Source organism: Podarcis pityusensis (genome assembly GCF_964106645.2).
Source record: "Podarcis pityusensis genome assembly, chromosome: 8".
In the NCBI taxonomy this organism is placed as follows: Eukaryota; Metazoa; Chordata; class Lepidosauria; order Squamata; family Lacertidae; genus Podarcis; species Podarcis pityusensis.
Window position 1 is genome coordinate 285,444 of NC_138033.1, and position 23,303 is coordinate 308,746.

At 56.0% G+C, this 23,303-nt stretch overlaps 2 protein-coding genes across 3 annotated transcripts in view; one reads left to right on the plus strand and one right to left on the minus strand.

Annotated features, from left to right (window-relative positions):
• Positions 1–1,468, plus strand: part of LTBP4 (latent transforming growth factor beta binding protein 4) — a gene marked incomplete at its 5' end in the record, with an annotated part of 67,557 nt that extends 66,089 nt beyond the window's left edge. For both annotated transcript variants that reach the window (XM_081018590.1, XM_081018591.1), the window contains 2 exons: positions 19–168; positions 316–1,468. In XM_081018590.1, coding sequence (XP_080874716.1) covers positions 19–168; positions 316–464 — 299 coding nt within the window. In that variant the 3' untranslated portion in view covers positions 465–1,468. The remainder of the gene's footprint in view (positions 1–18; positions 169–315) is intronic.
• Positions 1,469–2,290: 822 nt separating this feature from the next.
• KCNK6 (potassium two pore domain channel subfamily K member 6) lies at positions 2,291–11,083 on the minus strand. Its single transcript, XM_081019184.1, has 3 exons — positions 10,715–11,083; positions 4,100–4,495; positions 2,291–2,809 (listed from the first exon to the last, which is right to left on the minus strand). Exons 1-3 carry the CDS (start codon positions 11,022–11,024, stop codon positions 2,574–2,576), a joined length of 942 nt encoding a protein of 313 aa, XP_080875310.1. The 5' UTR covers positions 11,025–11,083; the 3' UTR covers positions 2,291–2,573.
• Between the last annotated feature and the right edge of the window lie 12,220 nt (positions 11,084–23,303).

Genomic DNA, 23,303 nt, shown 5'->3' on the forward strand with positions numbered 1-23,303 from the left:
CTTGCCCCCCCTCCCCAGGCCCCTTTGAGGGATTTGGGGGTCTCCTGGCTGAGGAGTGTGGGATCCTGAGCGGCTGCGAGAACGGGCGCTGCATCCGCGTTGGCGACGGATTCACCTGTGACTGCCACGAGGGCTACCGCCTGGATCCTGCCCGCATGGCCTGCCTGGGTGAGTCTGCCCCCCGCCCCGCCATCCTGGCACGCCTGGGGGTGGGACCCCCAAGTGTCATCTATCCCAACCCCCTTTTGCGCCTCCTCGCTTGCCTCTGCCCCTTTGCCCACGCCAAGGTTTCGTCTCTCTCTCCCTCTTCTGCAGATGTCGACGAGTGTGGCGAGTCGGAGCACCTCTGCCCAGGGGGGCGCTGCCTCAACATGGAGGGCTCCTACCGCTGCCTGTGCCCCCGTGGCACTGTGCCCGCTGGGCAGCCCCCCCGCTGCGTCCCTGCCCCCCGCAGTCGAGCCTGAGCAAGAGGGGAGGAAGAGGCTGGGGAAAAGTATTTATTTACCTGTATAGACTGGGAGGGGAGGGGCGGCCCGGGATAAAATCCTCTCCCCCCCCCCAAGCAAATGGAGGCTCCTCACCCAGGGAGACCCAGAGGAGGCGGCCTGGAAATGCACTTATATTGGGGGGAGGGGCGGAAGCAGCTCTTGTCCACTCCCAGCGTGGCCTGCTGCATCAGCGCAGAAGTCGCAAAATAGGATTTAATCCCCCGTCGTTGAGGAAATACTTGTAGTCAAAAAAGAACCTGCCTTGGGAAGGGGGGGGGTGGCATTCAGCAAACTGAGCTTTTTGTCCCCCCCCCCCAATTTAAAAAGCCTCCACTCTGCCCCACTGGATTTGCCCCATTGCTCTTATGGCTTTGGAAGATGCTTTTGTAAAGGCCAGGCCACTTTCCTCACCAGCTGGGGGGGGTGGCACAGAGGCTATTTCTGCACTCTGCGTGAGGCCCTGCGCCCTCTTTTCCACACACACCCCAGCCTCCTGGGCCTTTAGATGCTGGAGCCTTGCAAATCTCGCCCCAGAGTCCGCCTGGGCCAAATTCTCTGGTGCCCCCTGGGCAACCCAGTCTGTTTGCCAAAGAAAGCCAGGATGCCTTGCTGGGTGGGCCGCCACCCCCCACCCCCCGCTGGAATGTGGGGTAAGTGCCCCCCACCCTATCCCAAAGCTGTAATGAGGGTGGGGAGAAGAACCCCCCTGGGGGTTGGCTTTGGAAAAATACATTCCCAACTGGGTGCATGTGCCCCCTTGGTCTTCCAGAACTGGCAGAGAAGGGCTTCAACCCCCCCCCCCCAGCCCCACATCCTTCCTAGGAGATCCAGACACCCCCCCACACCCCCCGAGGCAACAAGGGCCAGCCCCCCGCTTGCCTGGCTTAGTCCGCCCCCCTCGCCCGCCCCAAGATGGGTGCTCCTGGGGCATCGCCACCCCCTCACTGCTGTTACTAGAACAATAAAGGTTTTCTACAAAAGGCGGCAGAGTGGGTGTCTCTTGGGAAGGGAGGTGGGGCAGGGAGGGGAGAGGGCAGGGGGTGGTTTTAGGTTGGGGGGGCAGAAAAGAGCCCAGTTCCCGGGCTGGGGGGCGACGAGGGCCTGCAGGGCAACTTGGGGGGTGCCCTTTCTCCCTTCGCCGGCTGCGAGGTCTCCTGCTCTCAAATCAGCCAGGGGGGTTGTGTTTGTGTGTCTTTTGGGGCTTGTGTGTGTGACTCCAACCTGCCCCCCCGCTCCGTCCGCTAACTGCCCTGAAGGGCACAGAAGCCAGACCCATCCGTTTAAATATTCTCCATTCATTCCACAAAGTATTAAAGTGTACATTAAAAGCAAAAGAGGAAAAAAGGCACTTCATATTGGCGAGTTGACCCCCATCTCCCTCCCACCCCAAAACATGCTCCCCCCGGCTCCGTTTTCAGTCTTGTTTGTGGCCAGTTTCCCCTCCGACGGCAGCAGCTCAGCTCTTGCAAAGGTGCTCCAGGCTGGAGATGAGGTTCTGCAAGGTGGAAGCCCCTGTTTTGTAGTTTAAATTAAAACCCAGCAGCTGCTCTCTGCAGGTTGTGGGGGGCGGGGGGAGGCAAGGGTGGAAAGCAAGCCCGTCCCACCCATGGGGGGGCAGGGCGAGGGGCGACCCATTGCCCACTGAGGGGCCTTGTTAAATCTGCTCAGGGGAAAATCCTAGCAGCCTCAGGCAAGGGGGGTGGTAGCAACAGAGCCTGTGCCCTCTGGGGTGGGGGACATGAGAGAGGCCCACCCCCAGCGGCAGAATCTCGTATCCCTGTGTGGAATCAAGTCTCTGTGAGTTCCAACGTCATTCTTTGTTCTTTTTCAAATAAAATCACTACCCAAGAAATGTGAATCTGGAAGCCCAGAGGAAGCAGCCGGGGTCTTGTTCCGAGAGCCCACAGAGAGGGGCTTTCTCCTCCCCACCCCCCCAGCAAGAGCACAGAGCCAAGGAGAAGGAAACTTCGTACATGGGCAGAGGCTCAGCATATGAAGTGGCAGGGGAGTAAAGCAGGCACACACACACACCCCCGGAAAGGGGGCTCTGTGGGGAATCCCCGCACCCCTCTCTCTGCCGCTTGATCATCTGTTGATGGAGGAGTAGTTGGCCTGCCCCCCTGGGCTGGGCTGCACGGGGGTCTTTTCCGCCTGGCGGGGCTCCGGGGGAGGCGGGGGCTCGTCCAGGATGCGCTGGTGGTCTTCCTCGCAGGGCTGCTCCCGGGGGAGCAAGACCAGGTCGGAGAGGCCGTGGAGCTCGGCCAGCCGGTGGAAGGTCTGCAGGAGCAGGAGCATGGCCATCAGCCCCAGCAGGAGGTAAACTGGGGGGGAGAGAAAGAGGGGGTAGCAGGGGGGGCAGGCGGAACCAGCACCCCCTCCCCACAAGGGCTGCGCAAGGCAGAAGCGCCCGTCGACCCACCCACCGCTTTGGGGCTTCCTCCAGCCAAGGCTGCGGCGCTTGGAGCAGCTCAGAGGACCCCCGCCTTCCCCCCAAAAGACCAGCGCCAGCTTCTGGAGGCTGCGGCAAACCCCTTGCCCTGGTGGGAAGCGCAAGAGGACTCTGCCCCTGTCGTTCCCCCTTTCAGAGGTAGACTGCCCCTGGGCATGGAAGCTCCGCAAGAAGAACCTGCTGGATCAGGCCCAGAGTCCAGGTACCTCAGTGGGAAAAGCAGACCATGAGCCCCTCTCCCCTCCTGCCGTTTCCGGCGACTGATATTCAGAAGCACGGCAGAGCAAAGCCATCCTGACTGGGAGCCAGCTCTGCTCCATGAAGTGGCCCAGTTCTCTTTCAAAGCCATCCAAGTCAGTGGCCGGGGCCAGCTCCTGCAGCAGGGAGTCCCGCAGTTGTAACTATCCTCACCCCCAGTGACAGATTTAGGTGTCAGCTCAACAAGCTATAGCTTAGGGCCCCACTCTCTTTAGGGCCTCAAAAAAAATTAAAGTAAAAAAAACAACTGGATGTACATTTCCAAAATATAAGGTAAAAAACAAATCAAACAAAACCTACATCCAGCAACTGTCTTTTGTGTTGTGTTGGCTCCTAGGATGCCAGTCCTGGGCCCCGCCTGCTTGCCTGCTCCCCAAAATATCCCTGGCTTGCTCCTTTCTATATATAGGGTGCCTGCAATCTGCCTGGACTGGTTGCAGGGCAACGTGGGCAAAGGGCTTGAGACACCTATGAGGTCCATCAATTACCATATACAGTGGATGCTCGGTTTGCGAACGTGATCCATGCGGGAGGCACGTTCGCAACCCGCAGCGCCGCGTCTGCACATGGGCTGGTCGCGATTAGGTGCTTCTGCGCATGCACAAAGCACTATTTAGTGCTTTTGTGCATGTGCGAGGGCCGAAACCCGGAAGTAACCCATTCTGATACTTCCAGGTTCGGAGCGGTGCGCAACCCAAAAACACACAACCTGAAGCGTCTGTAGCCCGAGGTATGACTGTATTCAACACCAAAAAAACCCAGTGATGATTTGTTGTTGGCAAATGACAGCTGGACATCTCAAGGGCCCCATTCCCTTCAGGAGCTGAGGGCCTCGTCAAACCTCAACCAGGCCCTGCTCACCCCTGCTGCCCGCCTTGCCCTCATCTGGCGCAGAGCTGCTCACCGGTGATGGAGACCTTGTAGAGGGAGCGGAGGCGCTGCCCGGGCTGCTCCCCAGGGACGTAGTCGCCCAGGCCGATGGTGCAGAGGGAGATGAAGCAGAAGTAGAAGGCGTCCAGGAAGCTCCAGGACTCCTCCAGGGCACTGAAGATGGCGGCCGGGATCAGGAAGAAGGCCGCCAGCACCACCAGGGCCAGGAAGATGAGGTGCCCGCAGGAGAGTGCCCGCCGGCTGTGGCCCCAGCGCAGCGCCAGGTACTCCAGGGGGCCGGAGGTGAAGGTGCCCACCAGGCGCTGGGCGGTGGCCGTGAGCACCAGCATGGTGAAGGGGACGCCCAGCAGTGCGTAGAAGATGCAGAAGGCCTTGCCCGCGTCCGAGAGAGGCGTGGTGTAGCCGTAGCCTGCAGGGAGGGAGGGAGAAGGGCAAGGGCTGGCAGGAGGAGTCCCAGAGGGGGCAAGGAGGGGCACAGGGGACTTCAGGGACCCCCAAGGGTCTTCTAGTCCAGCTCCCCTGCAAGGCAGGAGTCCCAGCTCAAAAGAAGCCCTCCAGCCTCTGCTTAAAGACCTCCAACCCAGGCAAGGGAAAATTGACACTCTTCGGTTTAATTAATTCAACAAACAGCTTTCAGCCGCCCCTTGTCTCTTCGCAACCCCACCTCCAGGTAATCCCACTGCCCACTTTGGGAATACCTGATTTAAAGGGAACAGGGCGCTTTGGACATCTGACCTTGAACAGGATCATTGAAAGGGCAGAGTGGGGCTGAGGGTGGCTTCTAGGGGTCCTGGGGGAGGACCTGGGCAGATCAGATCAGATCTTTGCCACCCCACAGAAGGCAGATATGCATTAGTCATAATAAATAATAATAAATAATAATAATAATGAAAATTTATTATTTATACCCTGCCCATCTGGCTGGGTTTCCCCAGCTAGGACCTTGGAAAGACCTGGGTTCAAATCCCGCCCCCCTCAGCCATGAAGCTCACTGGGCGACCCTGGGGGCCAGTCCCTGCCTCTTAGCCTGACCTACCTCACCGGGTCGTTGTGCGGTTTAAATGAGATGGGGGGGGGGAGACCTATGTATGTCACTTGGAGCTCCCTGGAGGAAAAAGGTGAGCTAGAAATGCGGTAAACAGGCACTTTGGGGCAAGGGAGGGAGCTGCCCTGGAGACTTGGGTCGGCCACATGATCCAGAGGAGGCTTCTTCTCAGAGCAACAGCAGGGGAAAGGCTCGGGGGCTTTGGCAAAGGCTGCCCCTCCCAGCAGCGCACAAAGGATGCTGACATGTGCGAGATAAAGGCCGATCATATGAGGAACAAACGGCTGAAGCAGGAGGCTATTTTTAGCCAAAGAAAATAGAGCCAAGGCTGCCAGGGGGAGAGGAGCCAAAGGTTTGCTGGCATCCAGGAGGCCCTCAAAAAGAAATCTGGTAGAATCACAGAATTTGTAGAGTTGGAAGGGGGACCCCCAGCGGTCATCCAGCCCAACCCGCAGCAACGCAGGAATATGCAGTTGTCCCAGAGGGGGACTGAACCTGCAGCCAGGGCATTCTCAGCACCAGGCTCTAGGCAACTGACAGAAAGAGCCGTTGGAATGAGGAATGGACTCCCTGGGAAGGTGGTCGACTCTCCTTCCTTGGAGGTTTTTCAAGCAGAGAAGAACTGAGGTTCCTGCATTGCAGGGGGTTGGACTAGATGACCCTGAGGTTCCTTTCCAATTCTACAATTGTATGATTCAAAGTACAGAATAAATCCTATAATGTAATTAGCAAATCATCAGTAAAACACAATCTACCTAGACTCCACTTCTGTCTTTTTGGGAGGGGGCTTGTGCAGCGTTTTTGGTTCTTGTTTTTATGATGTTTTTTTTATCTTGTACTGTTCTGTTGTGAACCACCGAGATCCACGGATGAAGGGCAGTATACAAATGGAATCAATGAATAAACAAAACACTATTTAACAAACCAGCAACTAAAAAAACAAGCTAAATGTCACAATTACAGCATAATTACACGATTAAATCAATAAGGCATTTATAATCTATAAAACCATAATGTCAAAATAGCAACTTTAAGAAGTTCATACACTCTCTCTCTCTTGCCTCCCTGCCCCAAATGATTCATAACCTTTCATTCTGTTAAGTTCATTTCATTGAAACGCACACAAACACACACACGAGGACAAGAAATACCTGCAATGGGGCTACACCTTAATCTATTAGTTTTTAAATAATACCTGTGACCCATCCTTCTGACCAGGGATGCTGAAGACAGGCAGCCTCCAACAACAGGTGTGGGGGACACCCTGGTCCTGAATGGGGCAACTGTGTCCCTGACACATTTTGGACTCACAGCCGTCCATGGAGGTGCAGGTCCATTCTGTGTCCAGGCAGGCAGCTGTCTAGCAGCTCCATCTGGTACGCAGGATGAGACCCTCCCTGCCCGCAGACTGTCTGGCCAGAGTGGTGCATGCTCTGGTTATCTCCCGCTTGGACTACTGCAATACGCTCTCCATGGGGCTACCTTGGAAGGTGACCCAGAAACTGCAACTGATCCAGAATGCGGCAGCTGGACTGGTGACTGAGAGTGGCCGCCGAGACCACATAACACCGGTCTTGAAAGACCTACATTGGCTCCCAGTCCATTTCCGAGCACAATTCAAAGTGTTGGTGCTGACCTTGAAAGCCCTAAACGGCCTCAAAGGCCCAATATACCCAAAGGAGCGTTTTCATCGTTCTGCCTGGACGCTGAGGTCCAGCTCTGAGGGCCTTCTGGCAGTTCCCTCCATGCAAGGAGTGAGGTTACAGGGAACCAGGCAGAGGGCCTTCTTGGTGGTGGCACCCGCCCTGTGGAACGCCCTCCCATCAGACGTCAAGGAGATAAACAACTATCTGACGTTTAGAAGACATCTGAAGGCAGCCCTGTTTAGGGAAGTTTTTAATGACTGATGTTTTATTCCGCTTTTAATCTGTTGGGTGCTGCCCAGAGTGGTTGGGGAAACCCAATGATTATAACAGCACAACCATAGCAATTCACACATTGTGCCAACCGGGAAGCCCCTGCCCCGTGAACGGGCAGCCAGTTCCACCTGATGAGCCGCACTGGGGAGATGCCCTGGCTGGGCAATGGCCCTCCTTTAATGCCCCGCCTGTTCAAGGCAAGACGTGGCGCTGCCTCACCTCAGATGGGGAGAGAGGAGAGCCATGAGCCCAAGCAGGGCTGGCAGGGTGCCAGTCTACTTCCGTGGGCAGGGGCAGCAGCTGCAGCAGCACATCTGGCCGGCCTCCTTGTCCAGCTCCCTCTTCCCCTGGAAGAGCCTGTCCAAGGAGACTCCAATTGCAAGAGGCCCTTCAGAGAAGCTCGATGGGAGGGATTTCAAGACCAGGAATTTTCTCACCCTGACAAGGCACAAAAAGGGCCATTTTCTGGGGAAAGCGGTGGCTCTCCTTCTCTGGAGGTTTCGAAGCAGAGGGTGGATGGCCACCTGTCAGATATTCTCTAACTGCAATTCCTGCATCGCAGAGGGTTGGACTAGATGATCCCTGAGGTCCCCAGCCTGGGCTGCCAGATCAGACCAAAGGCCCCCCTAGACCTGCCCAACAGCCCTGGTGCTTCTCAGCTGCTGGTGCGCAGAGGCCTCCCCTGCCCCTCCCAGGGGAAGATGAGCAGAGCCGTCCTCAAGTTTCTCAGCCACCAAGAGCCCTGTTCTGCTCTCCAATAAATCTGTCTAATCCAAACTGATGGGCACCTCGACATGCCAGAGCAGCAAAGCCCAGCGTTAATTCTGCAAAGAATTCTTTCCTTTCACTCATCCTGAATCTCTAAACTTTCAGCTGCAGCGGATGACCCCTGTGTGGGGTTGGAGGATGACCCACATCTCTGCCATGTCTGCTCCCCTTACTTGCCTTTCCCTCTTAATTAAAGGGATCCAAAAATAAGAACCTAAGGAGAGGCAGGCTGGCTGCTGGATCAGACCCATGGCCCATCTTTTTACAGTGGCCAAATACCCTGAAGAACCCAGGAATCCAGATAGACTGCCTCTGGACCTGGAGGTTCCATAGGACTATAAGAAGAGCCTGGCTGCTGGATCAGACCATGGCCCATCCTGCTCTCCCAGAGGCCAACCAGATGCCCCTCATGGGAAGCCGCAAAGCAGAATTTGAGCACAAGAGCAGCCCTCTCCCCTCCTGCGGATTCCAGCAAGTGAGACCAAGAGACAGTTGCCATCTTGGCCGTTGACAGTCCTCCTCCTCCTCCTCTATGAATTCGTCCGGTCCTCTTTTAAAGCCAAAGGGACGCGGGTGGCGCTGTGGGTTAAACCACAGAGCCTAGGACTTGCTGATCAGAAGGTTGGCGGTTCGAATCCCCATGACGGGGTGAGCTCCTGTTGCTCGGTCCCTGCTCCTGCCAACCTAGCAGTTCAAAAGCACGTCAAAGTGCAAGTAGATAAATAGGTACCACTTCGACGGGAAGGTAAATGGCGTTTCCGTGCGCTGCTCTGGTTCGCCAGAAGTGGCTTAGTCATGCTGACCACATGACCCGGAAGCTGTACACCGGCTCCCTCGGCCAGTAAAGCGAGATGAGCGCTGCAACCCCAGAGTCGGCCACGACTGGACCTAATGGTCAGGGCTCCCTTTACCTTTTAAAGCCACTTGGGGGCCAAAATGAGGCCAGCTCCCTCCCAGGGGAGTTGCTCGAGGCCCGGGAGAGGTTCCCCATTTCCCAGCTCTACAGCATCCCCACAGAGATGGGGCAACGTCTCCGGAGGGTTGCGGTTGAGCAGAGCAGCACAGGGAGGCCACCACATGCGCTGAGAACGGGGAGGGCGACATGCTGCCTGCCACTTTCCATGATGTTCAGCATTTCCCCCTCCAGGAACCAAGGGCAAGCCGCAGCTTCCCCCTGGCCTCTGAGACAGCTGAAGGCTGTCGAGGGTCTTCTGGTCCCACCCCCTGCAAGGCAGGGATCCCAACTCAACTGCCCCAACTGAGAGGCAACACCAATGGCTCCTAGCTCCGCTGGCCCTGTCTCTCCCTCCGCAGTCAGAGGCAGGAAAGGGCCCCCAGTGCCAGCTGCTTGGGGGAACCAGGTGGGGTCACTGCTGGTCAGAAGGAGGCAAGGAGAGCCTGCGTGGTCAGGCCAAAGGGGTCCCCATCTAGTCCAGCCTCCAGCTCTCACAGTGGCTGAGCATATGGAGGCAGGTTATGAGATCCGAGTGCGAAAGCAGCCCTCTCTCCCCCCCCTCCTGTGGCTTCCAGCAAGTAGGATTCAGGCGCATCATCAGTGCCTCCAGCTGTGCAGCCACCAAGAGCCCCTTTTGTCTAATCCAAGGGCCTGCAGGAGGGAGTTCCCCAGTTTGCTCTGTGTGGTCCAGCTTGCAGGCTTCTTCCCCAGAGTGCTGGAAGAGATGGGCGCTTCTCCTCCCAAACGTCACCCCAGCCCCCTCCCTCTAGGAACTGGGCCTAGCTCTGCAGTCCAGGACTTCTGTACAGCTGGGGAGTGACTCAGTCCTTGTTGTGTCCACACCCACCAGGATAAAAACAGGATGTAGGGAACTTGGATCAGAAAGCTGCGCTGGCAGGGGAGTCCTGGGCAGAGCACAGCCAGAGAGGGCCAGGCTCTCCCGCCCCACAGGCAAACACTCGCAGCTGGCTGCAGTTAACCTCTGCAACCCCCACCTCCTCCGTTGCTGGCTTGCAGGAAACACTGGAAAAGAAGAAGCCAGTGAGCCGCAAAGGGCGGCCACCAGAGCCTCCTGGAGGAAGCAGGAACAAGGAAGCCGAGCTGCAGAGGCTGGCAGGGTGGGGGTGGGGGGGTCATGTCTTAAGCCACATGTTGAGCCCCACAACTGCCCCAGCATGGCTATAGTCCTGGCATTGGCTGGCTTGGTAAGACCAGCACCACAGGGTTGTTGTAAGGGGTACCAAGATGCCACATCTTGGGGGAATAGCTGGCGCTGCTCCTGGGACTGAGCTCCTGGGAGCAGGATGTGGGTCTGGGTCTCCAGGTGCTGGGGGGGCTCCCCACCCCCACAGGGCTGCATTTCCTCTATTTCATGTCAGAAGCCCCACGTGCAAACTTCCATCTGGAAACCAGGAAGCCACATCACCATCCTGCAGGTGACCAACCCCCCCCAAAAAAACCTCTCAGCCCTCCCCCAGTCCCCCCTCCTTTAGCTGCGATTCCTGGAGTGCAGAGGGTTGGACTAGATGCCCCTTTGGAGCCCCTTCCAACTTTACAACTCTGTGCCCAGGACCACAGCCTGCCTCATCCTGCCACCCCCTGCTGGCCCTCGCACTTGCATGGACGCCCACTCCCCAAACTGGCAGGTTCCTTTAGCTGGAAGGAGGAGTCACTTCAGGATGCATTATTCCAGTGCGTGCTTACTCGGGAGTAAGTCACACTGAACTCTGCGGAAGCTGAGCAAACAAGCCGACGGCTGCGCGGTGCGATAAGCGCCGAGAGAACTTTCCCCTCGGAACAGAGCAGGGAAAGCGGCTCTGCGCACCGGCGGCCCTAGCGGGGACTGGCGTCGGGGCCCCGCGGGGAGGGAGCCTGGGGCCCCGGCTGGAGTCCCCGGCGGGCTCCGCGGGCGCCTGCACCCCGTCCCCGCCCGCGACTCACCGACGGTGGTGATCAAGGTGCTGGAGAAGAAGAAGGCGGAGGCGAAGTCCCAGTTGGACGGGGCGGCCGAGCCGTTGCGGAGCAGAGCCACGCCGTGGCGGTTGGCGCTCAGGACGGCGCCCAGGAAGCTTTCGAGGGCGGGCTCGGGCAGGCAGGGGCTCTCGCGCAGGAAGGCGGCCTTGAGGGCGCGCAGCTCGGCGCGCAGCCGGCTCTCGTAGGGCCGCTCCACCGCCGAGATGATGAGCGCGCCCAGCAGCAGGTAGCCCACGTAGCCCAGCGCGAAGGCGGCCAGCAGGGCGCAGCGCCGCATGGCCGCCCCGACGACGGGGCCACCTGCCCGCTCGGCCGGCACCGCGCGCAGCGGGAAGCGGCTCTGGGAGCGGGTGGAGGCCGCCGCGCGCCCCACTCCGTCTCGCTCGTCCCGGCGACGCGGCCAGCCAGCCTCTTAGGCGGCCCGGCCAAGCCCCTCCCGTCGGGCGGAGCCGCGCCCGCCTCCCGTCGCACCTGGCAGCAGCCGGCACCGCCCAGGGGAGGGAGGGAGGGAGCCCCCGAGGGGCCCGGATCGGCGCGCGGAAGCGCCTCGGCGCGCCCCTGCCAGCCCGAGCCGAGTCGGGAGGCGCTCTGCCCATGCTCAGGGATGCTGCTTCTTTGCCCCCGGAGCACCCAGGGGGAAAGCGCCTGTCTCAGCCCTACCCGGCTTCTGCTTCCAAACAGCTGCTCCGGCCCCAAGCGACGGCGACCCCCGCGCGCAAGTAGGGCAGCGAGTCGCGCTGAGATCGCCTTGAGATTCCCGCGTGCAGTTATGAAGTCTTTTCTTTCCACATCCCACCCCAAATGAAGCACAATAGGAGGCTTGGCGTGGGCAGCAGGCCGGTATTCCCAGCAGGGCTGATATTCCTGCAGGGAGGGTTTTTCTGGTGTCTTTCACTGGTGTAGGGAGGGCTTTTCCCTTTGGGGCTACCGCCAGTCTTTTCTAGAATTGCCTCTCCCTAGTGTATAAGGGAGTCATTAGAGCACCCCACAATTGCCTAACCTTGGAGACTTCAGCCAGGAGACAGAAGCAAAACAGCGGTCACAGGTAGAACCTGAGATCCAGGCATGTCCCTGCCACTCAAATATAGTCTTTCATGCATATTCCATCACAGTACAGAGGAAAGTATTTGCAGTTCCCTGGTACCTGAGTCACGTCAAATACACCCCTTTGTCTTGTCCAGGCTTCATCCCACTATGGGGTGGATAGGCATTGCGATTGAGATGGTCATCTGTCTGACACTCTTGGGCAGGGGTAGGCAACCTAAGGCCCCTGGGCCAGATGCGGCCCAATCACCTTCTCAGTCCAGCCCACGGACAGTTGGGGAATCAATGTGTTTTTACATGAGTAGAATGTGTCCTTTTATTTAAAATGCATCTCTGGGTTATTTGTGGGGCATAGGAATTTGTTCTTTTTTTTTCTTCAAAATATAGTCCAGCTCACCACATGGCCTGAGCGATGGTGGACTGGCCCACGGCTGAAAAAGGTTGCTGACCCCTGCTCTTGGGGCAGGATATCATGACTCCTTGGGAAGGCCCTACAGACAGAAGTGACGGTACATCTCAGGGATTATGGAGGGCTCACTCATCCCTCCCCTTATACAGTGGTACCTTGGTTGTCGAACGGCTTGGCTCCCAAACAAATCAGCTCCCGAATGCCACAAACCTGGAAGTGAGTGTTGTGGTTTGCGAAGGTTTTTCGGAAGCCGAACTTCCGACGCGGCTTTTGCTTGAGTGCAGGAAGCTCCTGCAGCCAACTGGAAGCTGTGCCTTGGTTTTCGAACAGTTCCAGGAGTCGAACGGACTCCTGGAACAGATTAACTTTGACAACCAAGGTACCACTGTATCTGACTTCCCTGGGTCCTAAGTGCCATTGGAACTGAGAAGATTGATACAGTGGTTTACAAACTTAATCCGTTCCGGAAGTCCGTTCTTAAACCAAAGCGTTCTTAAACCAAAGCATGCTTTCCCATAGCAGTGGGGGACTCAGTTTACAAATGGAACACACTCAACAGGAAGCGGAACCTGTTCTGCTTCCAAGGCAAAGATCACAAACCAAAACACTTACTTCCAGGTTTGCAGCATTCTTAATCCAAGTTGTTCATAAACTAAGCTGTTCTTAAACCAAGGTACCACTTGTACAATGATGTGATTTCTTATGAATTTCTAAAGTTTTCCTACTGAGCCAGTACAGAGATACATTTAGCAATGAATTTCTACATTTGGTAATGTCTTTGCCTGGTCCTGTGGAGATGCAAGGCGGGGGGGGGGGGCCTCTCACCCTCCTTTCAATTTCCCGGTAACACTGGCGGCCCCTCCAGACTTGGGGAAGGGGGTGTCTTCTGAGGCATGTCACTGAAGAAGAAGAAGAGTTTGGATTTGATATCCCGCCTTTCACTCCCCTTCAGGAGTCTCAAAGCGGCTAACATTCTCCTTTCCCTTCCTCCCCCACAACAAACACTCTGTGAGGTGAGTGGGGCTGAGACTTCAGAGAAGTGTGACTGGCCCAAGGTCACCCAGCAGCTGCATTTGGAGGAGCGGAGACGCGAACCCGGTTCCCCAGATTACGAGACTACCGCTCTTAACCACTACACCACACTGGCTCTCTGATGCCCTAATGATGCCTTAGTGGCAGATATATACCAGACCCACATTTGTGGTACAGAAGGTTACAGGGCTGCAGCAGTAGCACTGATAGGAAAACATGTAGGGTGCCTGCCCTGAACATTTGAAAGTGGAGTGGCATATAAACGCCGCCATCCCATCATGAGCACAAACCTCCTCTTGCTTCCCTGGCTTTGTTTTGAGAGTTCCTGCTGGGATAGAGATTCTGAATAAACATCAGGGGATCTCCTTCGGTTTCCAGACCCTTGATCATCTTGGTTGCCCTCCTCTGCACACCTTCCAACTTGTCAACATCCTTCTTAAATTGTGGTGCCCAGAATTGGACACAGGATTCCAGGTGTGGTCTGACAAAGGCAGAACAGAGTGGGACTCTTACTTTCCTGGATCTGGACACTAGACTTCTGTTGATGCAGGCTAGAAGAGAGGTACCTTTTTTTTGCTGCTGCCTCACCCTGTGGACTCATCTTCAGCCTGTGGTCCACCAAGACCCCTCGATCCTTTCCACATGTCCTGCTAGTAAGCCAGGTGTCCCCCATCCTATATTTGTGCATCTGGTTCTTCCTGCCTAAGTGCAGAACCTGACATTTGTCCCTACTGAAACTGATTTTGTTCGTTTTCGTTTGGGTCCAGTTCTCCAATCCGTTATGGTCATTTTGAATCCCAATTCTGTCTTCTGATAGCCGTCTTCAAATACCTGAAGGGCTGCCACATGGAAGATGGAGCAAGCTTGCTTTCTCCTGCTCCGGAGGGGGAGACCCGAACCAATGGCTTCAGATGACAATAAAGAAGAATCCAACTAGACATTACAAAGGACTTTCTGATGGTAAGATCTGTGTGGCAGTGAAATGTTCTCCCTGACATCCATCCCCCCCTCGAAGCCCCCTCTTCCCCCCTCCCCTCCTTCCGGTGCGGGATCTGGGTGCTGCCGTGTCAGGGGGACGAATGTCGGATACAGTTCGCTTCCCGTGGCGGGCCGCCATCCGAAGTCTTCCGGTTCTTCCTCCCTGCTCTCGTTGACCACGGTCACCTCCGCTTCCATCTCTGTGCCGCCGTGCTCGAAACCCGGGTCGTCCCCGAAAACGTCCATGTCCGTCTCTCCCTCGTTGCCTTCTGGAGACGTTGCTCGTCCTGGACCCTCCAGCCACCTTCTGCGGAACTGCTCCTCTGGTCGATCATCCCACCAATACGAGGGTTCTGAAGCAGATCCCGAGGGTGACCCCTCCGGGGAACGGGCGTCTCGTGTCGGTTCCTCGTCCGAGTCGAACCCCCGGAACGTGCTGGCTGAAAGCGTGGGCGTGAAAAGCCAGTCGTCGAAAAAGTCTGCTGGCATTGGCCTATGTGGGAAGAGGGCATGAAACTCTTCTTTGAGCAGAGGTTCGTCTAAAGCGTAGCCCGGCACCCAGCTGTTGGCACTGGCCGGGGTGCCCTCCTTGGCGAGAAGGTATTCTACCCCCTCTTCCCCCCATCTGGAGTCCAAAATCTCCGTGACTTCGTTGATGCGCTCCTCCTGTGCCACTCCCCCTTGCCCGGTTCTCTCTCGGAGCGGACCCGGTGCCGTTCCTGGTTCCTGAAACCTGTGAGGTGCCTTGTAGGGAGTGAGCACCGATCTGTGGAACACCGGATGCATTCTGGAACCCTCCGGAAGAGCCAGCCTGAAAGCCACCGGGTTGACCTGTTCTTCGACTTGGTAGGGCCCCAGTTGTTTATGCCCTAGTTTCTTCTTCGCCAACGACCTGGCCGGCACTGCGTGGGCTGCTAACCAGACCCAGTCTCCCACATGGATCTCTTCGCCAACCCTTCTGTGTTTGTCCGCTTGTACCTTGTATGCGTGTTTAGCCAGCTCCAGGTGCCGCCGCAGCTGATCGTGGACCTCCTGCAACTCCGACGCGAACGCATCTGCTGTCTGCGGCTCCCCCTCCCCCATTCTTTCCAGTCCCGGGAAGGTTCTGGGGTGCCTCCCGTTGTTGGCGAAGAACGGCGTGACCCCCGTGGACACGTGCTTCGTGTTGTTGTAGGCGAACTCGGCGAGAGGCAGGTAATCCACCCACGTCGCAGGCTGTTGATTCGCATAACATCTCAGGTACTGCTGCATGATGGCATTGACCCGCTCCGCTTGCCCGTTGGTCTGCGGGTGTCTAGCCGACGCCAGGTTGATCTTGACGTTCAGGAAGCCCATCAGCCTCTGCCAGAAGTTCGAGATGAACTGTCGCCCTCGGTCGGACAGAATAGACCGCGGCAGACCGTGAACCTTGAACACGTGGTCTATGAACAGTTTGGCGGTTTGTTCCGCCGTGGCCACCTTCGCACACGGAATGAAATGTGCCATCTTGGAGAACAAGTCCACCACCACCAGCACAGCCGTCTTGCCCCTCGAGCTGGGCAGATCCGTGACAAAGTCCAGGGCCACTCTCTCCCATGGTTCGAACGGAGTTTGCAGCGGTTCCAGCAGTCCGGCCGGCGGTCTGTGCACTGGTTTGGCCCTCTGGCAGGTGTCACACCTCGCCACGTAGTCCGCGACTTCCCCTCTCATTCCGGGCCACCAGAAGTTTCTGGCTACTAATTCCACCGTCTTCTCCTTGCCAAAGTGCCCGGCAGTGGGCGCGTCGTGCAGCTGCTGCAGTACCTTGGCGCGAAGTTCGTCTCCCGGCACGTAGATGGCCCCTTTACGGATGAGCAAACCATCTCGCAGCTGGAACTCGTCGGTCGCTGCCGTGCCCCTGTGCACCTCTGCCATCTTTGCTTGCGCGAAGGAGTCATCCTGCAACGCTCGTCGCACCGCATCCAGGTCAACTGTTGCCGCCGCGCACGCCCACACTGTCGGTGCGAAGATGTGCATGGCGGCCGCTGGCGTTGCCTCCTCCAGATACTGTGGCTTACGGGAGAGAGCATCCGCCATGATGTTGGTGTCCCCCGGGACATATTCTATTCGGAAGTCGAAATTCGCAAAGAACTCAGCCCAACGTATCTGCCTCTGGTTCAGGAACTGTGCCGTGCGCCAGTGCTCTAGATTCTTGTGGTCCGTGCAGACCTGCACCGTGTGCTTGGCGCCGATCAGGAAGTGCCTCCACGCTTTGAACGCTGCATGAATGGCCAGCAACTCCCTGTCCCAGATGGTGTAGTTCTGTTCGGACTTGCTGAGCTTCCTTGAATAAAACGCTCCCGGCCTCCAAACCCCCTGCGGGTCTTTCTGCAGCAGGACTGCTCCCACGGCTCTGTCCGAAGCGTCTGTCTCCACCCTCATCGGCCTGCTGGGGTTGACATGAAGCAGCTGCTCTTCCGATGCGAAGAGACGCTTGAGTGCCTGAAAGGACTGCTCCGCCTGCTCTGTCCAGATGAACTTCTTTTTCTTGGAGCTGAGCGTGTCCGTGATGGCCGCTGTCTGCATCGCAAAGCCTTTGATAAACTTGCGATAGAAGTTCGCGAAGCCGACAAACCGTTGGACCTCCTTCCGGTTGCGTGGGCTTTTCCAATCCAACACTGCTCGGACCTTGGCGCTGTCCATGGCGAGCCCTTTATCAGACAACTTGTAGCCCAGGAAATCCACCTCCGTCACGTCGAATTGGCATTTCTCCAGCTTGGCGTAAAGCCTATGTTGCTGTAGCCTGCTCAGCACTTCCTTGACGTGTCTGTCATGCTCCTGCTGCGATTCCGAAAAGATCAGGATGTCATCCAAGAAACAGACGCACGTCTTGTAGAGGAGCCCCGCCAACACGTGATGCATGAAAGCTTGAAAAACGTGGGAGCCATTTTGCAATCCAAAAGGCATAACTCTATATTCGTAGGTGCCCAGGGGCGTGAACATGGCTGTCTTCCACTCATCTCCTTCCCGCATGCGAATGAGGTTGTATGCCCCTCGCAGGTCCAACTTGGTGAACACTCTGCCCTTCCGTACCTTTGCGAGGAGGTCGTCGATTCGGGGCATGGGGAAGTCCGATGGCTTGGTCACACTGTTCAAGATGCGAAAGTCCACTACAAGTCTTTTTTGGGGCGTGTCCCGCTTCTTAACAAAGAATACCGGACTGCCCCCCGCTGCCTTGGACTCTCGGATGAAACCGCGCTCCAAATTATGATCTATGAACTCTTTGAGTTCCTGCAGTTCGTCCTCAGACATAGAATACAGCTTCCCTTTGGGCAGCGCCGCCCCCGGCAGCAGGTCAATTTTGCAGTCATATGGTCTGTGGGGGGGTAGCCTGTCTGCCTCCTTCTCGCAGAAAACCTCCAAAAATTCTGCGTACTTGTGGGGAACCGCTTGCAGCGTGCCTAGCTGCAGCTGTGACTCCTCTTCCCCTCCTTCCTGCCTGGGCACGATGCAGTGTTCAGCGCAAAAGGAAGAGCCGAAGGTCAGCTGCCTCTGGTACCAAGCCAGCGTCGGGCTGTGCTTGTCCAGCCAACTCATGCCCAATACAATGGGCGTGTCCGATAGTTGAGTGACATTGAAGCTGATGATTTCCCTGTGATTCCCAAGTCGCATCACCATTGGTGGCGTCTGCTTCACCACTTGCCCCCCTAGCAGCTCCCTGCCATCCACCGTGACAACCTGCAGGGGCAGCGTGGCAGGCAGCAACTGTATAGCGTGCCGGTCGACAAAGTCCTGCCCTATAAAGTCCGCATTGCTTCCGGAGTCAATGGTGATTGGCACGTCCATGGTGATTCCATTGGGCAGCTGGAGCGACGCGGTGAGCCTCACTACCGGTTTGGGCGGGAGGGGGTCCATGGGCTGTAAAATCTCTGGGGACTGCTTCACTGACACGTCTGGCTGGGCCCCAGTGCCTCTTCCTCCAACCAGACTCCGTCGTTTCCCTGCTGTGGTTGTCCTTGCTGCGTTGCTGCAGTTACCATTGCTGAGGCTGCAGTGTGCTTGTGGAGCCTCTGGGGACACTCTTTCGCCATATGCTGTGGATCATCGCAGATGTAACACTTCCTGTTCCCTCTAGGAGGCTTCGCTTTCACTGCTGCCGGTGCTAGGGCTCTGGCTGCTGACTGAGCCCTTGCACCTCCAACCTCCATAGGTTCCGCTCCTCCTCCTGGCGGAGGCGTGGATTGCGCACGCGCTGCTTCTCTGGGAAGGAAGGAGGAGCCCCTGGCTGGTTCGCGCCCTCCACGCCCTTCGCCACTGCTCCACGGACGTCCTTCCAGCCGCACCCCCACCGCCAGCGCCCTCTGAACGATCTCCTGCGTGGTCCGGGGTCTCTCCCCCCTCGCAATTTCATCTTTAACCGAGCCGTGCAATCCCTCCCAAAACAGGTCTCTTACAGGAGCCGAATCTCTGTCCCATTCCAGAGCACTGACCAAAGCGAAAAAGCGGGCATGGTACTGCCTTACGCTGGCCCTCCCTTGCTTCAGTCCATGTATCTGCTGCCGAGCAAGATCCACGTCAATGCTTGACAAAAAGCACCCATCCATCGCTTTAATAAAGGCATCCGCATTTTGGAGCGCCGGATCCTTATCTCTCCACAAATTGCGCAGCCATGCTTTAGCATCTCCATGCAAATGGGACATGATGAATCCCACCTTCTCTTGCTCATCTCTAAAGTCTTTGTTCAGCAGTTGCAGTGCACACATTACATCTGCTCTAAAGTTGGGGTACTGTTGCAAATTCCCATCGAAGTGAGAGACCAAACCGCCTGTTCGTCTCCCCAACCCAATCCCCTCCGGTTTGGGTGTCAGTTGCCCTTGCTTCGTAAGCACTTCCAACCTGACCTGGAGATCCCTGTAGGCGGCAGCTGCGTCCTCCTCTCTCTTCCTGGATGCAAGAGCCTCGGCATTCAGGCGCGACACTGCTTCTCTGAGTTCCACTATCTGCTGTTCGGCCGTCATGTTGTCTGCCGTTCGTGAGCTCGCTAGTAGGCACCCGCTTTCTCTCCTCTCCGCGAGGCTGTAGATGCCCACAATTTAAGGGATGGAGCTTACTGTCAGAGTTGCTTCCAGATCCTAGCTCACAGAGGATCACGCTAGCCAGCGATCATTAAATAAAAGTCTTTATTGAGTTACAGTTTCCATTCTCAAGCTGCTGCGTGCAACCCTACGTCTAATGGTTAGATCGGCGAAGCTCCATCTGAGTCTCCGCCCCTTGTACACCAACTTAATATCCTAGCCTTGCTCCACCTTTTCCGCCTGACTGTTCTTCTCTGGGTCCCTCTGCCCCCCGGGGTCTCTTCCTTCCGGGATTCCTCTGACGCTGACCCCCCTGACTCTTCTCCCTCCTTTCGGCGGGCTTTAGGACCTGGCTCCCTTTCCGGGCTGCCTACTGCGCCACCTTCCTGTGCATTTGAACTTGTCGCGCGCGCCCAACCTTCCACCTTCCGTCTGACCGTTTCTTCGCTCCCCGATGGAGGTGTGGCCACTCCTGACTCGTGCCCTCCCCCCTGTTGTGAGCTGCCAGCGCTTGATCCCTGGCGCCCTTCCTCTTCCCTGCTCTCTGGCGGTGACGCTGGTCCCGATTTCCAACTGCTCCCCTCTGAGTCCCCTCTGGCTCTATCTTCCTGGGGTGTCCCCCTAGGCTCCCCCCTTGCCCTGGCCACTGGTGCTCCTTTCTGTGAATCTTCTGATTCACTGGAAAGACTCGGAGATCTCGGGTCGTCGTCATCACTCATCTTTTCTTCTGCCTCCTCCCCCTCGCTCTCTGTTTCCTCCCTTGCCCTTGCCTCTGCTCCTGAACCCCTGACAGTAAGTATATAAACGACGTGTCTGAAATAGTACAGGAGAGCAATCCTGAAACCATTTTGACTCCCAAATGGACATCACATGTTTCTCTGCAAGGAGGAAGGAAATGGGAAAGCCTCCCCATTGTCTCTGCTCACAAATCCTGTCTTAAGGGCATTTCTGTGTATGATATGCCCTGGCTGAGGGAAGGAGGTGCTCACCCAAGATTTGACGATACATGGTCCCGTCCATTGTCCCTTCAATGCGGTGAAGGTATCCTGTCCCCTTAGCAACCCCCCCCCCAATATAATATGTCCCCCTCCATGTTTGACGGTGGGGATGGTGTTCTTGGGGTCGTAGGCAGCATTCCTCCTCCTCCAAACATGGCGAGTTGAGTTGATGCCAAAGAGCTCGACTTTGGTCTCATCTGACCACAACACTTTCACCCAGTTCTCCTCTGGGTCATTCAGATGTGCACTGGCAAACTGCAGACGGGCCTGTACATGTGCTGTCTTGAGCAAGGGAACCTTGCGGGCTCTGCAAGATCTCAGTCCTTCACAGTGTAGCGTGTTACCAACTGTTTTCATGGTGACTATGGTCCCAGCTGCCCTGAGATCATTGACAAGTTCCCCCCGTGTAGTTCGGGGCTGCTTCGTCACTGTTCTCCTGATCATTGCAACTCCACAAGATGAGATCTTGCATGGAGCCCCAGACCGAGGAAGGTTGAGAGTTATTTTGTGTTTCTTCCATTTGCGAATTATTGCATCAACGGTTGTCACCTTCTCACCAAGCTGCTTGGCAATAGTCTTGTAGCCCAGTCCAGCCTCGTGCAGGTCTACAATCTTGTCCCTGACATCCTTGGACAGCTCTTTGGTCTTGGTCATGGTGGCTACTTTGGAATCTGCTGGATTGATTGCTTCTGTCGACAGTGACCTTTTGTACAGACCTTTTGTACAGGTACTGTAACGAGCTGGGATTACGGGCAAGACTTCTCCCTTACAGCAGGTGCTTCTAATGTCAGCTCGTTACATACAGTGAAGATACCAGGTAGCCTGACACCTGGCTGGTTGATAGGGGATCAAATACTTATTTCACTCATTATAATGCACATCAATCTCTGACTTTCCCCCCTCACTGTAGCTGCTTTGCTTCTCAACATTCTCTGGTTGGCCTCTGTTATTTTCTCCTGCCCATAGAGAACCTACTTAAGGATTCTATATGGACTCTTAGATACCCCATAAGGGAAAGGGAGCAGTATTTTCCTTATAACATTGCTGAGCTCAGGAGCCCCACATTGCAAGAAGGAAAAGTCCCATTTCAACTGCAGCACAGAGCGGGGAGGTGGGGGGGGGTTACCAGCAATGGACCTCGGAGGCAGGAGATAAGCAGGCCCTGCAGAGTGGGGTGACTGGCCCCTTGGCCACGCAGGAGAGGCCAGGAACAGATAATTCAGCCGCCAGACCCGGCCAGGGTCCTCTTTTGCTAGGACAGCAGGGCAAGAACCGCTTCCAGCGCGCAAAGCCCATTCTGGTTGAAGTGAGTCCGACAGTCCATGGTCTATTGACAGAGAGGACTTAGCCGAGGGGGAGACTGACTGCTCAACAAGGGGGCACAGAGGGCAGCTGACGGAGGAACACAAGCACAGCCTGTTCTTCTCAGGGCCCTGAACTGGGTCACAGCCAGGCTCTGGCACCGTCCTGCAAGTCACGCAGATCGGGGCCAGTCTGGACCCTCTGCCTTTTGCCAGAGGCTGGGTCCAGAATACAGGAAACTGGGCTGCGGGGGCATTTGCACTCTGTCTGTGAATCTGTTGCTGGATGGTGTTTATAATCTTAGAAGCAAGAGGCAGCTTGTTCAGGAACAGGCTGGCCAGATTAAAAGAGGCCCCAGTTCTAGCATTGGGGCAGAGAGACAGGGAGGTGTAGGGGTAAGAGACCTGGGTTCAAATTGCCCACTCAGCCAGGAAGCTCACTGGGTTAGGCAACCTTGAGAGTGTCACCATCTTTCTGCCTAAACCGCCTCACAGGGCTGTTGTGGAGAGGTAGAAGTTAAGAAGGGGAGAACCATGTACAGTTCAGTGGAAGATGGTAGAATAAAAATCTTATAAATGAACACTGTTGTGAAAGACCCACTTAACAACTTCACCTTTCAAAAGGAGGAGCTGTTTTACATCTGTCGCGGCAAAAATGAGCCTTGTGACGCCTTCAATGCTAACCAACCTTTTATGGCATGTTCCGGTCCATGAAAGCTCATACCATAATCAATTAGTTACCTGTCTTTGATGGTGCTACAAGATTCAGCTTAGATACACGGCTCTTTGGTCGCTTTCCAGAGATGCTTGAGTTGCTTGGCTTTCTGAGGAAGGGCAGCCAAGGAGAATGTGGGTGAACTATTCTTTTTATTTTCTTTTTAAAATGTGTGCTCGGCACTTCTTAATGATGTATTCTGAATGAGGGAGAAAAACTTCCCTCCATCCACAGTCTCCACACCCCCGACAACCTCTGCCATATCCAAGGCGGATTATAGAAGACATCAAAATAAAGCAAAAATTATATCGGTTTCTATCCCAGCAGGAACTCATAAAACCAAGCAAGGGAAGAAAAATAATGCAAAACCCCCAAATCATCGCCATCATCATCATCATATGGAAGCCTCAGCAGTCAGCCCTAACAAACTTTTCTGAAAAGCTGGGCTGGACCTGGCACCTGAAAGCCCAAATGTTTGGGGGCTGCCTGCCAGGCTCCACTGCGTAAGGCTGGTGCCACAACAGAGAAGACCCCTCTCCTGTCCTTAGGAGATGCCCATCCGGTAGTGTAACTAGGCAGGGGCGGGGGAGGAGCTGTAGGGCAGCATGGCATCTGCTGGGCATTGGGGTGGGCATCTGGGTGGCAGGGAGTTGCTCAACAACGGGGATGCCTCTAATCTAATAATAATACATTTTATTTATACCCCACCCTCCCCGGCCAGAGCCGGGCTCAGGGCGGCTAACACCAATAAAATTTCAGTAAAAACATAAGAAGAAAAAAGAAAAAAAGAAAAAACCAATTTAAAATACAGGTTAAAATGCAATTTAAAACGCAGCCTCATTTTAAAAGTCAAAACCATAAGGGGAGGGAAACATAAGGGCCAGACTGAGTCCAAACTAAAGGCCAGGCGGAACAGCTCTGTCTTACAGGCCCTGCGGAAAGATGTCAAGTCTTGCAGGGCCCTGGTCTCTTGTGACAGAGCGTTCCACCAAGTTGGGGCCAGTACTGAAAAGGCCCTGGCCCTAGTTGAGACCAATCTAACCACC

Coding starts and splice junctions, on each gene's coding strand:
- KCNK6 (XM_081019184.1), bottom strand. CDS start 11,024: ATGCGGCGCTGCGCCCTGCTGGCCGCCTTCGCGCTGGGCTACGTGGGC. Junction 4,496..10,714: donor CACCTTGATCACCACCGTCG/GTGAGTCGCGGG, acceptor CCCTCCCTGCAG/GCTACGGCTACACCACGCCT. Junction 2,810..4,099: donor CTACAAGGTCTCCATCACCG/GTGAGCAGCTCT, acceptor TCTCCCCCCCAG/TTTACCTCCTGCTGGGGCTG.